Below are 13,921 nucleotides of genomic sequence, written 5' to 3'. Positions count from 1 at the left end.
TGGTGATTCTCACTAGATTCTGGCCATCATGGTGAGAAATAGCTGAGAAAAGTACATTATTATACAATTTGCAAGTATGTGTTAAATTATCAGCAGACTAGAACTTCTCCTAGGGTAACTTAATCAAAGAAGCAACCCCTATAAGGAATTAGAACCTGGTTTCTGTCCATCCAGTCTGAGAGAATACCTAGAGCCAACTTCAAGAACATTCTCAAAATAATCATTGAACAGATATTATCTTACGTTATTTCAGCTCTTTTTTTTTATTCCTTATCTCCTTTCCCAGTTTCATATTCAGCCATACCAGTCTTTACACAGATCTTCCTCTGACCTCAGAGATGCTAATTTAAGTCTGCTTCTGACTTGAAACTTGTTTTTCCCCTCTCTTTTTCTCTCTGCTACCAACAAGTAAATTGCTGAAGGGAAAAAAAGCATGAAACACACTAAAGTAAACAAGACCCTGAAAATTAAAAAAAATCGCACCAAATGAGTCCTTGGCAAACAGTTAATTTTATGAAGTAGCAAATATTTGCAACTTACTCTCATTTCACATTTGCTTATTTAATTTTAAATAGTTTCCCTCTACTTAAAATGTTTGCGTATGGACACTATTACTTACATATTTTCCAAACCAGGCTGCAGACTTTTAGAGCGGAGACTGATATATTTTAAAGAAGAGGGGGTGGGGGAGAAATCATGCCTCTGTTGCACTTGCTATTCCTATAGAAGCTTGAATTTCAGAGAAGAAATCTTGCTAAATTACCACAAGCCTGCAGTCTAATATTAACATCAGACTGCAATAAAGGTGGAGGATCAGAAACAGATAACATTCATCAAGCCTTAAAACTGCCCAGAATTACCTGTAAAAATGGTTATTCTTATAAGCATTTCATTAAATATGCAAATTCTGTATGAGAAAAAAATATATGTTATTAGTCTCAGACCCTGACATTCATCCCCAGGAATGTAAAATTTTCCTTCCTCTTTCAAGCTAATATACATAGGTTGCTCCAGAAGTAATGCCTCATATTTATTTTCATGAAAAATACAACAAAACCAAAGAGCACAATAACACTGTTTGATAGAGCAAATTCTCTACAAAACACTATTTCTCAGCATAGCCACCATCATTAGCTGTGCCTTTTCACCAGGATGCCAAAAACCTGCATGCTATGCTCATAACAGTCTGCATGGCCATATGGAACACGGCTTGTCTTTCACATTGCTGTCACCACTGCTAAAAGACATTACCCACCACCTCACCATGCTAACATCCGCTGTTTCATCTCCAGAAACGTTCAGCAATCATCAAAGAATGTCAATGAGTGTAATTTTTTCCGCACAGAGGAATTTACTTAAATTACACACTTTTGCCTCATAAACCCTTCCATGTCAGACACCGCTTTGTCAGATTGCCCCTCTGCTGCCATCTGTCACACAGCAACAAAAAGTAATGGAATACTGGCAGAAAGTTTCCACTTCTACTGCTATACCACCAATGTCCGCCTCTGACATTGTGGGCTAATGCAATTAAATAGGAGGCATCACTTTTGGAGCAGCCTTCATCCTTACACATCATTTTGCACTGCAGGCTATACTGCAATAGGATATGCAATTACTCCCAAGCCCAACAAAAGCAGAAGTGGCACACAAAGGACATTCCCTTCTTTGATTACGCGATTGTTTTTTTATTGCAACATTAATCCACATTCCTGCAGCCTGTGCATCTACAGACAAGGTCAGCAGTACCTCATCAAGGGAGGAACCACTCTGTAATCCAATTTCAGCCTCCTTGTTTGCCAGTGTCATTTGATTCAGTGGGAAGCTTCGAGCATATAGGATCAGCCCCAAAATGAAACTGGGTGGCTTTGGGCATAGCACAGCTGTAAGGAGAGATTATAAATTCTTGAGAAAGGTCACATTGGCCCAAATGAGTGTGAGCAGTGGGTGGGTACCCAGCACCAAATACAAATTCTGCAGTATTCTAATGGACATAAGTAAAAAATATGCACAGCTTCGGAGGAAGTGCCACACAGAATATTACCACAGAACTAGTACACATGCCTTTGTTGGAAAAAGTGCTGCCTAGAAAGGTCTGTCAACACCACTTCCAGCCCATTCCACGCTGCTGAGCAAGGAGGCGCCCGCTGCAACGATACAAGGGAGCAACAGCCGCTGAACCAGTTTTGTTAAAGAACTGCTTCACATGCTATGAAGGAGGGTGCCTGCTCCCAAAAGCCAGCTCACAGCATGCCCTGACCGCTATGGAGAAGCACCAGCTTCCCTGTGTTCACCAGCCACCGCAGCAGCAGCACACAGATCGCAGCTCCTTCCTCCCACTGGAGCAGCCAAACCACCACAGAAACGTTTCCCAAGGACGGCTAGAACAAAACAATCCACAGTGACTGCAGCATCTGCTCGGCATAACCACTATAATAAATTTCAATCTCATTTTAATTTTTATATGTCAAAAACTATTAGGTCTTAGATATTTGAACCTTAATTATTACGGAAGCAATTAGCTCCTATGACAAGAAGGTCATGCCTGAGGAATTGTGATGAGCAGAATGTTTTCTGTAGCATAAGAAACAAATACTCTTAGCAAAACTGCAACTATCTAGGATCTTACCATTGCCCTGTTCTTCGTTGTGCCATCTTGGCTTCATACTGGACTGCACAAGGCAGAACTTTCTCGTTTACTGGCACACACACTGCATGATATTATAGAGCCACATAATGGAAGATTTCCTGAAGTAGGAAATTTAGAATTCCAATATTTAAAGATTTCCAGCAACATCCAGGCCAATTTAAATAGTTAAATGACCTTTGAGAAAAAAGTATTCTGGTAACTTATCTCCTGTAAAGACAGCCATGATTAGATAACAGCTCTAAGTGCCTTAAAAACTGTGATTTCTAGAACTGACAAGAAACACATTAGGGTTTCAAGATACAAACGTATTTAATGGAATTTTATGCACTGAAGGAATTTCATTAATATAGATTGCTTTTTATTACCTTGCTTCAATATCTTACTATTTGACAAAACTATGCAGTTTAATTTTCAGCATCTTTTCCAGTTTCCCCAGTGCTGCAAAGCTGATCTGACCTCTGCAAACAAGGCTGCTGGCCGGGAATGGCAGCTGAACAGCAGGGAACAACAGAGCTGTTTTAGAAAGTGGTTTGGGATCTTTCTGGGTGAGAAATCCTACAGAAATACAAATAATACATACTAAAGAGCTCTGAGCATTCACCAGCGCACAGTGACTGGTCTCCTTGTTACTGCACAAGTGAGGGTGAAATTCGAGGATAGCTGGTGCTCATTCTCAAGCAAGTCACAGAAGTATTTTCATGTTCTATATACCTGCATTTCACACTGTGCTCTTTGAATATCAGCCTGTATTGCTTCCACACCAAATTGATATACAAACTGTTAAGTGTCTTGTTTTGCATTATGAGGTTTAATTTAGCCTACTTCTGCTGATAAATATAATTTGCTGACAAAATTAAGGGCTGATGATTTCCAATTCAAGCTTTCGTTAAAATCAGCTAACACCACCAAAGATTTGAAGGCAGAGGAAGTGCTCAGCTCCAGCCAAAAGGATTTCTGTTTGTGTTATCAACACTTTTCCCAGGCTGCACATTATACACTGTTACTCATTTTCTTTACTGGAACTCACTGCATCTGCTGCAGGGACAAAACTAAGGGTGTAAAATTAAATGCAATGGATGCAGTAGTTGAGCAATACACTACAGGCACAAAAGGAGGAGTAAAGCATTTTTCAACCTGCTTTTTTATTGTTTAGTCTCTTTGAATGAATGCGCTCTCACTGTGGTGTAACATGTCTGCTCCTGTTTCTTCATGCAGACCAAAGCAGTGCTACAAATAGGTCACTCTGTGTGCAAAACCAAGGACCCTAAGCCTTGCTCTGAGAAGGGGCTGACAAGGACACACATCCCAGCACACTAACAGTAAGGACATCATTTGCACCGCCCATGGCAACTGGAAGCTTTCTTCCTCCGCCCGAGGCATAGTGGACAAAACCCCCTTGTCCTCCCAGGAGTACATGTGCACAACCACGTTCATCAAACTCCACAAAACCCAGCTCACTCCCCAACTTTCCTCACAATTCACCCAGCAAAAGCCTCGAGTTCCCTCCTTGAAGGAGAAACAGACATCCACATCTCCAATCCTGCACTGCCCACCAGCACTCAGGACAACTCCCTGAAATCCTCCTGCTCTCCCTGTCAACAGCGCTGCCCTGAGCTGACTTTCATTTTGTGGAACTCCTCAGTAGTCTCAAGAGTTACATTCTCAATGAAAAAATCAAAAGAAGGCAAAAAAAAGTTGAAACTGTTTTCCTTTAATTAGTGCACATATATTTGGAGCAAAATTAGTCCATCATACACAGCCACATACTATTTTCTCCAAAGGTTATTAAATCAGAAACGCAAACTCGACCGTGAAATACAAGACCGTTTTCAGATTGCATATGAGAACTTCCCGACTAACAAGATGCCCTTTACTTGAACCATGACTTGAAAAATGTCACTGGTGCAAATGTTATGAAAAAAAATACCACTACCATATCTAACAGGACATAACTTAGGTTGCTCTCAGAATATATTAATCTTACAATGCTACTTTACCAGTAAGCAAATAAAATTATGCCAAAACACATCCAATATAGCAAAACTAAATGTTGCAGAAGGTCCTATTTAAAGTAGGCAGAGATTAAGATTTCATAAATGCTTTAGCCCATTTATATTCTCTGCCTAGGACTCCTGGACTTCAGGAAATGAAGCATCATGACACTTTAACGTTCTCTGCTTGCATCTACCCTTCATATTTCTATTAGTTCTTCTGCTCTAACTTAAAACATCAATCCTCAATGACGCAAATGGGCTTTCCATGCATGAAATAAATTAAATCATATGCAAAAGAGCTCTTCTCTAAAGCTCAACTGAGAGCAGCCAGTATTGTGCCACGTGAAAGTGGCTGTTGTCCTGCATGACTGCACTTCAGGGTGCATCCCACCACAGTCACAGCAGAGCCCACAGCAAAGCTGCTGTTAACTTTAGAGGTGTAGGACAGGATTTTGCCATTTGATCATGCCTTGAGAAAGAAAGCATAACGTGCAACTCTCCATTTTTAAGATTAGAATGGGGCTTGGACTAATCCTCATGAAGCACTCTTGGATACAGTCACGTGAAAGGCTCCTGCAAGCACTTTAACTTTGCCTAACTTCAGTATTAAGCTTTACTTTTTTTTCATGTCTGTAACACTACATGAAGACAAAATAAACAAAATACTTCATCTTCATATGGTATACTTGCTGTAGCATTAGTTTATTAAATGAACTCAACTTTTGGAAAACACATCATTAAAGCTCTCTCCATCTCCCACCAATGAGCACTGTATCTAAATATACTGAACCTATTAACATCTGCCCCATGCAAGAGTTCACATGCATCTTTTTCCCTTATTTAATGAGGGGAGAAAGCAGCAGAAAGAAACAAGACAGACTGACAGAATAGTGCTCCCCCTCACTGTACAAAACATGCAATGCTTAAGGACAACAGCAGAAGACCTTTAATGAAGCAGCACTGCAGTAAGCTCTATACTTCACTTTCGTATTAAATATGGCAGAAAGCAGTAGACTAAAGAGTGATAGTGTAGTTTCTTTTTCATGTTTAATTTGTATCTTTATTAAAGTTCACATCCATCTTAACATTACAGGCTTACAAACTGGTGAGAAAGACCAGCCAGCTAGCTGGACTTGTATTTACAACTGGATAGAGCTACATTCAAAGCAATAATTCCTGAGCATGCAGTAGCTGCAAAGAATCATTTCTATTAAATTTTATTAGGATAAAGGGAGGTGGATTTAGGAATACATGCAGCTTCCAACAAGCTGTGGTTTGAGTAGCCAAAATAGCAATAAATGTTTTAGAGGATCAGGGTATTTAAATCCTCCACAGTAATTTAAATAAAACACTAGATTGTTAGCCATTGATCGAAATCTTCTGGATTTCCCTGTCTTAGAAAGTCTTGAGGCACATTTTCAGCCCTTCTGAGCCAGTAGGGTAACATAAACAGCAAAGAACTATGGGTATTGAAATGAGAGAGATTGTTTGTATTGCTGTTAATTGATTCATTACCAAGAAACAAAACACAAGCTCCTCTCAGTGAAGCACATCACAGGGGAGCCATCCACCTGCTCTTTGGCTAGCCAGAGCAAAAAATCTACAGTTTGGGAAGCAAGAAAGAGGAAGATGCATGAGGCTGGGGTTGCTACCTGGGGGTGTGGTTCCTCAGTTGGGGGATTTAGAATAGAATATAGAATTCTATGATTCTATGATTTCCTGAAAGCTGAGGGGGACTCCAGGAAATGAGGAGCATGCTGAACCAGCTAGCTCCTGAAATTTAAAGCAATGATGTATTTGGCTCAGCTGATTAGGACAGAAGTGGCAAAGATAGCATAGAATAGAAATGTTCACAAAATGACTTGGGAAAGTCTGATCTAAATGAAATAAAATATTCAAGTTTTAAAACTGTAGTGACTAATAAAAGCAACAATAGTATTAACAAATTTGATACAGCAGCATCTAGGGTAGAGTAGAGCTGGGTTATTTTACAATGTGGTAAGAGACAGCTCTGCTGCAAGGCCCTTGTAATCAAAATTAATAAGGTAGAAAAGCAAAAAATAGGCATCAATATCTACACAGACATTATTCCTAAATTACTCTCTTACACAAGGCATCAGAGACAGGCCTAGATGGGCAATTTCAAGACAAAGTTTTATTTACTTAGTAAGTATCCCAATGAGAAATGCTGTATTTTTATGGAATATAATCAGATTGCTATCAATATTGCTTGCTATTCATCCTACATTATGAATTTTTACTTCACAGACTGCTTGCCAGACTACTCCCTGCTACTGTGGTGTAAATCCTATTGCTCAGCGCATGCTGAGGGAGTTTAACATGCAGAGATTTATTAGTAGGGCCCGCAGCGTCTCCAACAGTGAAAGTTTCTTCAGGGACAAGAACAAAAACGGGAGAAAGGCAGAGAGACAAAAGGGAAGTGAAATCTGCCCACGAGGGACAGCCAGGCGGGGAGGATGGCAGCCAGGAACTCTGCAGGACGCTCCCTGGTGCTAGCTGCTGGCCCCAGCTGCTGCAGGGAACCCAGCCCAGGCTGCAGCCCCTTCCTGCTGCAGAGGCACAGATAAAACCCACTGTAGTCACCAGCCCGTAGAAAGCTCAGCACAGGGCACAGGAACCATTTTTTCTTTTGCCTCATGAGCAAAAAGATTAAGCTATTCCCAAAGACCAAACTCAATTTTTTTCTAGTAATACTTACATTAAAAAAAAACAAACCAACAAAAAACCAACTCTGTCAATAGCTGCAAGATTTGATTTTAAAACACCAATATCACTCTAACGAGACTTTAGACAGTCTTAACCTAAGATATACACCATCCCTTCCTCAAAGCCTGGATCAACAGCCTTTCCAACCACATCCTATAAGGCAGGCAAGCAATGAGCCTCATGTCTGCAGACACCACATCATGAATAGACAGTTGGTCACTTAATAAAACACCTTCTTAAGAATGTAATTTGCATTGTTTGTGTTTCTCATATCAGCCTCACATCTGCTGAGAAAAGCTTATCTACTGGTGGAAACCGCAGGAATAAAATCCAGGTGGGTTACAGCTAGCTACTGATTATTCAGTACTGATTTCACTTTGAAGAGCCTTCTAATATTAGAAAAAAAAACCCAAACTATGACACCACTTCAAAAATCAGAGGCAACATTTTTAACCTCTGTCCTTTTGCATTAATGCAGCAGTGCCTGGAAAAGCTACAGCAGTAGAGGAGGAGTCATTGAGGCAGTTCCCTTCACACCACTGCCATTGCTGAAAGGGACAGAAATCAAGAAACATTAGAATCAGTGTAAGCCGATGCTACATTAAAGAAGAGTACAACACACAGAACTTAAACAAAATCTGTTAAAAGGCACAGAGAAAGAACACATTTCTGAGCAAAGAGTGGCTTATTTTCTGGAGGTGTTCCAGATTTTCAGTTTCCATCTGGAGGTACTTAGTGCTGCAATAACGCAAGAGGAAGTTTCCAGCTGCAACACAAGAGTGTATCACGTTTGACATGAAAGATCTACAAGTTGGACAATCACAGTCAAGTCAAAATCCTTAGAATCTAAACAAGGACAGGCACATATTCATAAGCATCAAACCAGTATTCACGTCTGTATACACAAGCATTTTAAAATAAGAGCAAATTTGGAGCCTGTGATTGAAAAAGTGCCCCAGCTGGGAAGAATAAAAGACGTCCCTACTGCTTTTTGTTCTTCTGCAGCACAAGGTGGTTTAGCTTAAGCTGAGACTTGCTACTTACAAGTTTACAATAAGCCAGTTTGGATTTTTCATTCTTCAGACCAGCTCCCACCCATGATGCTTGGTGCTCCAGCAGCCACAAACCCCATGTCCATTGCAGGGAAGAGACAGGCAGAATACAGGGGCTTGGCTGCAGCTCCTCCAGGACACAAGACCTACCATGGCTCTAACGAAAGCAGACAACCCTCCTACAAGGGTCTAAGGGTTATTGAACCCAGAAATCCTGCTTGGTTTTAGGCTGTCTGCTGAGTGGGGCTGAAGTGGTGCAATTGATGAGTGTAGGGCTGTCACTCCCCATTTGCAGACACAACTGGTGTGGTAAGGAGAGAAAGAAGATGTCCCCCGGGAACAGCAGCCTTCAAGTCAACTGCTGTCTGAACATCAACCAGAACAACAAGCTCTGAAACATGTGTGCCTATAGCCATGCACTGCAAATCAATGCAAGCAGTATCTTCTCTCTTCTGTTTGGTGAAATTGTGCCAATGAGTCTGGTGGGGTGGGAACAGTGATAGTGCTGCCAGCCCAGACAGGCAGGTGTGGATGTGCAGTGACAGGAGGAGCAAGCCTGAAGCCTTCTGCTCTAGGAAAAAAAATATTTCAGGAAACACAATGGCAGTGAAATTGCATCAGAATTGGAAATGTGGATGAAAGAGAAGCAGACTCTATGAATTTCTTCAGTTATTTAACTTTACAGATTATGTGGGCATTCTACGTGGATTAGTTAAAGCAAGCTATTTCTCTGCTATTCTTAAAGCCTTCACATTCAATTACAGAATAAGATTGGATCTCAGTAAAAAAGTTGTTTCTTTGGGATTCAGAAGCTAACACTGAATGAAATAGAAAAGAAAACTTGCCTTGTGGTGAAAGGACAAGGAAAAGAGCAATTGCATAAGAAAACCAATGTCCAGACCTCTGAACTGCAAAGCAATTGCATGTGTCAAGTTCCCACAACATGATGGTGCCAGCTGAGGCTTATGTTAAAGCAGCGCAATAAAATGAGATGTCTGGAGCTTCTGTCAGAAGAATGATGCTATCTCATTAATGGGATTACATAGAAAAATTGGAGGAACTTCAGTCAAGAGGAATAAAATGATTAAGGATCAAAAGACTATGATTCATGAAAGAAAGTTAAAACTGGATACTGTTTCTCTTGCCTGAAAAGCCCAGGTCTCCAAGTCATGAAGGCTAGAGGGTACCAGGGACACCCCACCATCTTCCCCACTTATGTATGGAATAACAGTGATGGATCAGATCCTACAGAGCGAAAACTTGAATTATAAAATGTCAGCTTTGTTATGGCAACACCACTATCGCATCACTCAGCAAGGAACTAATAATCAGAGGTGAAAGAGGAGAGAAAGGCTAATTATCTAGAAACAGCTGGAAGATGAAAGTTCCCTTAGAGAAGAATACATTTAGTCAGTGAAAAGAAAAAGGAAAAAAATGAGGAAGATTGTGGCTAGAGAGACTAGGTAAAATTGGCACACTTAGTTAACAACTACAGGGGATTTCTTAGCCATAGGAATGACAGAATGACATACATGCAGAATCATTTACCCAGAGAAAGTACTGGAGATGACAACTGTTGAATTGTCTGAAGGGAGGCTGGCCATGTCCCCATAACCACTTGGTAAGGCTCTGGCATAGACAGAAGTGCATTGGCTTCAGGGGAAGAGGAGAAGGAGAAACCATACAGACAGGAAAAGGGGAGCATTGTGGTAGCAGATGTTCCCTAGTCATCACTACTATGTTATACTGAAGGAAAAATAAATGAATACATTAAAAATATCTCTATATATAGAATGAGACTTTCCTCACTGGGGGGTTCAACACCTCTCCGCAATCCGCCTTTTAGTTGAAGGATAAATAAAAAGGCTCATTTAAATTCTGCACACATTCACAGAGGTAAACTGATTTCAGAAAGCATTATTATGTCTGAACTCTCTCTCAGTAGGGGTGAAAGCCAGATACTTTGTGAAACGGTTTTATGATAGCTAATATTCTCTAAAAATTCATTAGATGTCAACATAAAGGACAAAAGGCATCACCAAGGAAGAGCAGATGCTACGAGTTACCTATCATACAAAGTATATTAGGATCACTTGACCTGTGTTCCACTGCATCAGCAAAGGGCAGTACTGCTTCAATATCTAGCAATGGTCTCATTTCTTAGCTATTTTAGCAGGGAAAACATCAAATAAAAACGACACTTCACAACAGGAATCTTTGCTAAGACCTGGAGGTGCCACAGCACAGCCCTTCAGAGCATACCCACAGCTCAAGCCATAGCCATTGCGTGCAACGAGAAGCTGCAGATCTCACTGGGGAGCAGCCTTTTCCAACCTCATCTGATCCCATCAGATCTCCCAACAAGAAGACTGCTTAGGAGAGGTGCATGTGGATATGCGCGCACACACGTGACAGGTGATTATGCACATTGGCCTTATCCAGCACGTATAGAATGAGGAAAAAGCTCTTCCACAGCTAATGCTTTACAGAGCAAAGGAGGCTTATGCTCTATTTTTGGAGACCCCCAAGAGCATTTAGATTCCCCACACAACCAACAATTGAGACAGGCAAAGCCAGTTTGGCTGCCAAACCCTGAACAACAGCACAGGCCTAGCTGGGACCTGGCTCAGGCTGCTTGTGTCTCTGCAAGGTGAGGCAAGGTCTGCCATCAAGTGAGTCAGTTCCAGTGAAAGATGCACATGGAGTAGATTTGTTTGCTACTTTCATATGGATTTTTTCCACAGAAGAAAGCACTGAGAGCTCTTAAGCTGTTAAACTTTAAAGAAGCAGAGCTTCTTCAGAAGCCATGCTTTGATGTAAGTGGACAATTTCATCCTGTTGCTTAACTGAATCGAGGTCTAACTTCCCCCCATCACCACTACTTACCTCCACACACCCCTTTTTTTTACATAGTCAACCTTTTTTAACCTGCGACTCTGTTTGAGTAAGTTTATACCTATACTGATAGTAGAGCCCTTTATACACAAATATGCAACACTTGGCCCTTTATTTCCTATATCAATGCCATAACTTGCAGAAAGCAATTACTGTGTTTACAAGGAATGATGTTCCCTAGGGGATGTCAGAAATTCTCCATAATTGTGCCACATTGTGCTCAACTTTTTTTTTTTTTTTTTTTTTTTTAAACAGAAGCCCTGAATTTCTGTTCAAAACACCTCCCCACCAAGATCTTTTTTTCTATGTACAAACCTGTGGTAATTAACCCAAACAGTGATCATTAATGGGGTTTCCAGAACAAAGACCATGTTGGTTGCATAGGGCTCTTTCTATTCCTCTTATACACATGGAACAACTTCACAGTGGTCTCATTCCTTAAATTTTTACTCCCAAGTACCTTGCATCCAGTGTGAGCCCGGGTCTTCATGAGGGGTGTTGTGGTGCACAGCTCGATGGCTTCTGGTTCATGGAAGATCACTGTCGGGAGAGGCTCTTTCCGAAGAGTTAGGACATTCAGCTTGGTCTTTAACATGGTCTGAAAGTGCTGAGCAGAAAAAGAAAAAGCAATTATCTCAAGTTCTCGTGCAGAAAAATGAGAGTTAATAGTTGAACCAGTCTATGCATTTAATTTAATATTCAGTGGCTTGCAAGTTTCCATGGGGAGAGTTAAGAAGTTTCATAACTTAAAAAAAGAAATTAAGGAAAGCTGTCCATTATTACTATTAGCAGCGTGGAGAGTATTTTTAAATTAAAAAGATATACACACAATATTAGATGATCTTTGAACTGAGAAAACATTTCCAAATTTGCCTAATTATCATTAGCATCCATACATGTCCCAAAAAGGGTCTAAATTCAACCTCTAATCACTCCCAGGCACCTTATAAAAATTGCTCATACGCCCAGTCCCACTATTAATGACAATACGGAGGGACAAAGAGAAGATCAAAGAACAAGTTCAATCCTTTCTCATTTTCTTTCCTCTGTACTTTAACCTCATCCAATTGATGTAAATAGAAGTATCACTCTCATCAAGCTGAGTGCCTCATTGGTTTTCCTTTAGTCTATGCAATTTAAAATATCTTTGTAAGCAATTGTTCCCCTAGTTTCCACTGCAAATGCCTCTACTCATACACAACTAATAGATGTCACCAAAAACTTGCCATTTGTCATAACAAACAAAAAAACACCAGACTTGAAAGACAAACTATATAAAGTGAACATTAACACTGTTGAATGAAAAGCTTCTCAGCAATCATGTGAGTGAAGGTCAGTCCATGAAAGATTTCTAAATCAATTTGGTGGAATAAGAAGAGTCAGAGAAATTTTCCAACATTTTAATAAAATAGTCTAGCTTCAAATCTTTGTACTGTGTGGTACAAAGGTGTTTGCACTTCTTCCTTGTGACCAGCAATAAGGCCCAAAGGAACAGCACAGAAGTGCATCAGGGGATGGTCAGATTGGGCAGCAGCCATGGTCTCACGCTGCCAGAGTTCAGGAAGTTTGGACAATGCTCTCAGACACAGTGTTTGATTTCTTGGGGGTGGATCTCCATGAAACCAGAAGTTGGACATGACGATCCCTGTGAATCCCTTTCAAAGCAGGATATTCTATTTGGATGCATCTTTAAATTGCCTTTGATTTGAGAAACTGAACTTGTTCACTTGCTGCAGTGTACCTAAGGAGTAAAACATGCAGATATGAAACAAATCAATGACAGATTCCAGCTAGAAATACACCACAGCTCTGTCTAAAAAAATGTGTTTTTGTTGAAGCTTCATAATTTGACTTTTACATATCAGCAGTTATTAGATGTGCAATGACTCCAAATTACATTTATCAAAACCAAAATGTACGCTCTGAGTATTGTTAGGAGATTCTTAAATTGTTTTGCAATCACTCCTTTCCTTTGCCTCCCCTTCACCTCTGCCAGGCAGAGGAACAGTATGGGTTCTGGTTTGTAGAAAGAGAGATGCTAAGCGATTTCCCAGAACCATACAAAAAAGTTGTATCAGAGCTTGAAACTCGGGTCCTTGCTTTTCAAATCAGTGCTTTAGGTGAGGAGAATGCTTACTAAATATTTTATTTATACACAGGGCACAAATTCGACTATTTGGATTTTACAATGCTTTCATACAGATTTTTGCGGATTTGAGTTTTCCACTCAGAATTAATGAGAATTTTTTTGAAATATACCTCCTACATAATCCATAAACATTTATTAGCTAACTGACAGCCTGTTAAAACAATATGCTTCTGAAACAGTTTACATCTAACCTCATCGGTGTTTGGATCTAATAATTGTTATTATCCTGGATCAACAGCATTTTCAACACTCTTGTAAGCATATTCAAGGTATAAACACTAACAGCCTGTGAAAATAAGCTTGCTTTCCTACCTCACGCATGTAGTTACAGCCTGTTACAATGACTTCAGGCCCCTGTGCAGTTTACGCAAGCATTCAAGCTTCCAGTGAAAATCTACTCATACTATTTTGCATCTGGCTCGTATTACATGTTATCCCATTCACTCTCCCAAAC

General features: G+C 40.3%; 1 protein-coding gene across 2 annotated transcripts in view; it reads right to left on the bottom strand.

Annotated features, from left to right (window-relative positions):
• PID1 (phosphotyrosine interaction domain containing 1) overlaps window positions 1-13,921 on the bottom strand; it is a 78,035-nt gene that overhangs the window by 34,361 nt on the left and 29,753 nt on the right. For both annotated transcript variants that reach the window (XM_048954411.1, XM_048954412.1), the window contains exon 2: window positions 11,779-11,925. In XM_048954411.1, coding sequence (XP_048810368.1) covers window positions 11,779-11,925 — 147 coding nt within the window. The remainder of the gene's footprint in view (window positions 1-11,778; window positions 11,926-13,921) is intronic.

This window comes from Lagopus muta, chromosome 9 (genome assembly GCF_023343835.1).
Source record: "Lagopus muta isolate bLagMut1 chromosome 9, bLagMut1 primary, whole genome shotgun sequence".
Classification (NCBI taxonomy): Eukaryota; Metazoa; Chordata; class Aves; order Galliformes; family Phasianidae; genus Lagopus; species Lagopus muta.
Note: the sequence above shows the minus strand (reverse complement) of the source record. Positions and strands in the feature narration are given on the sequence as shown.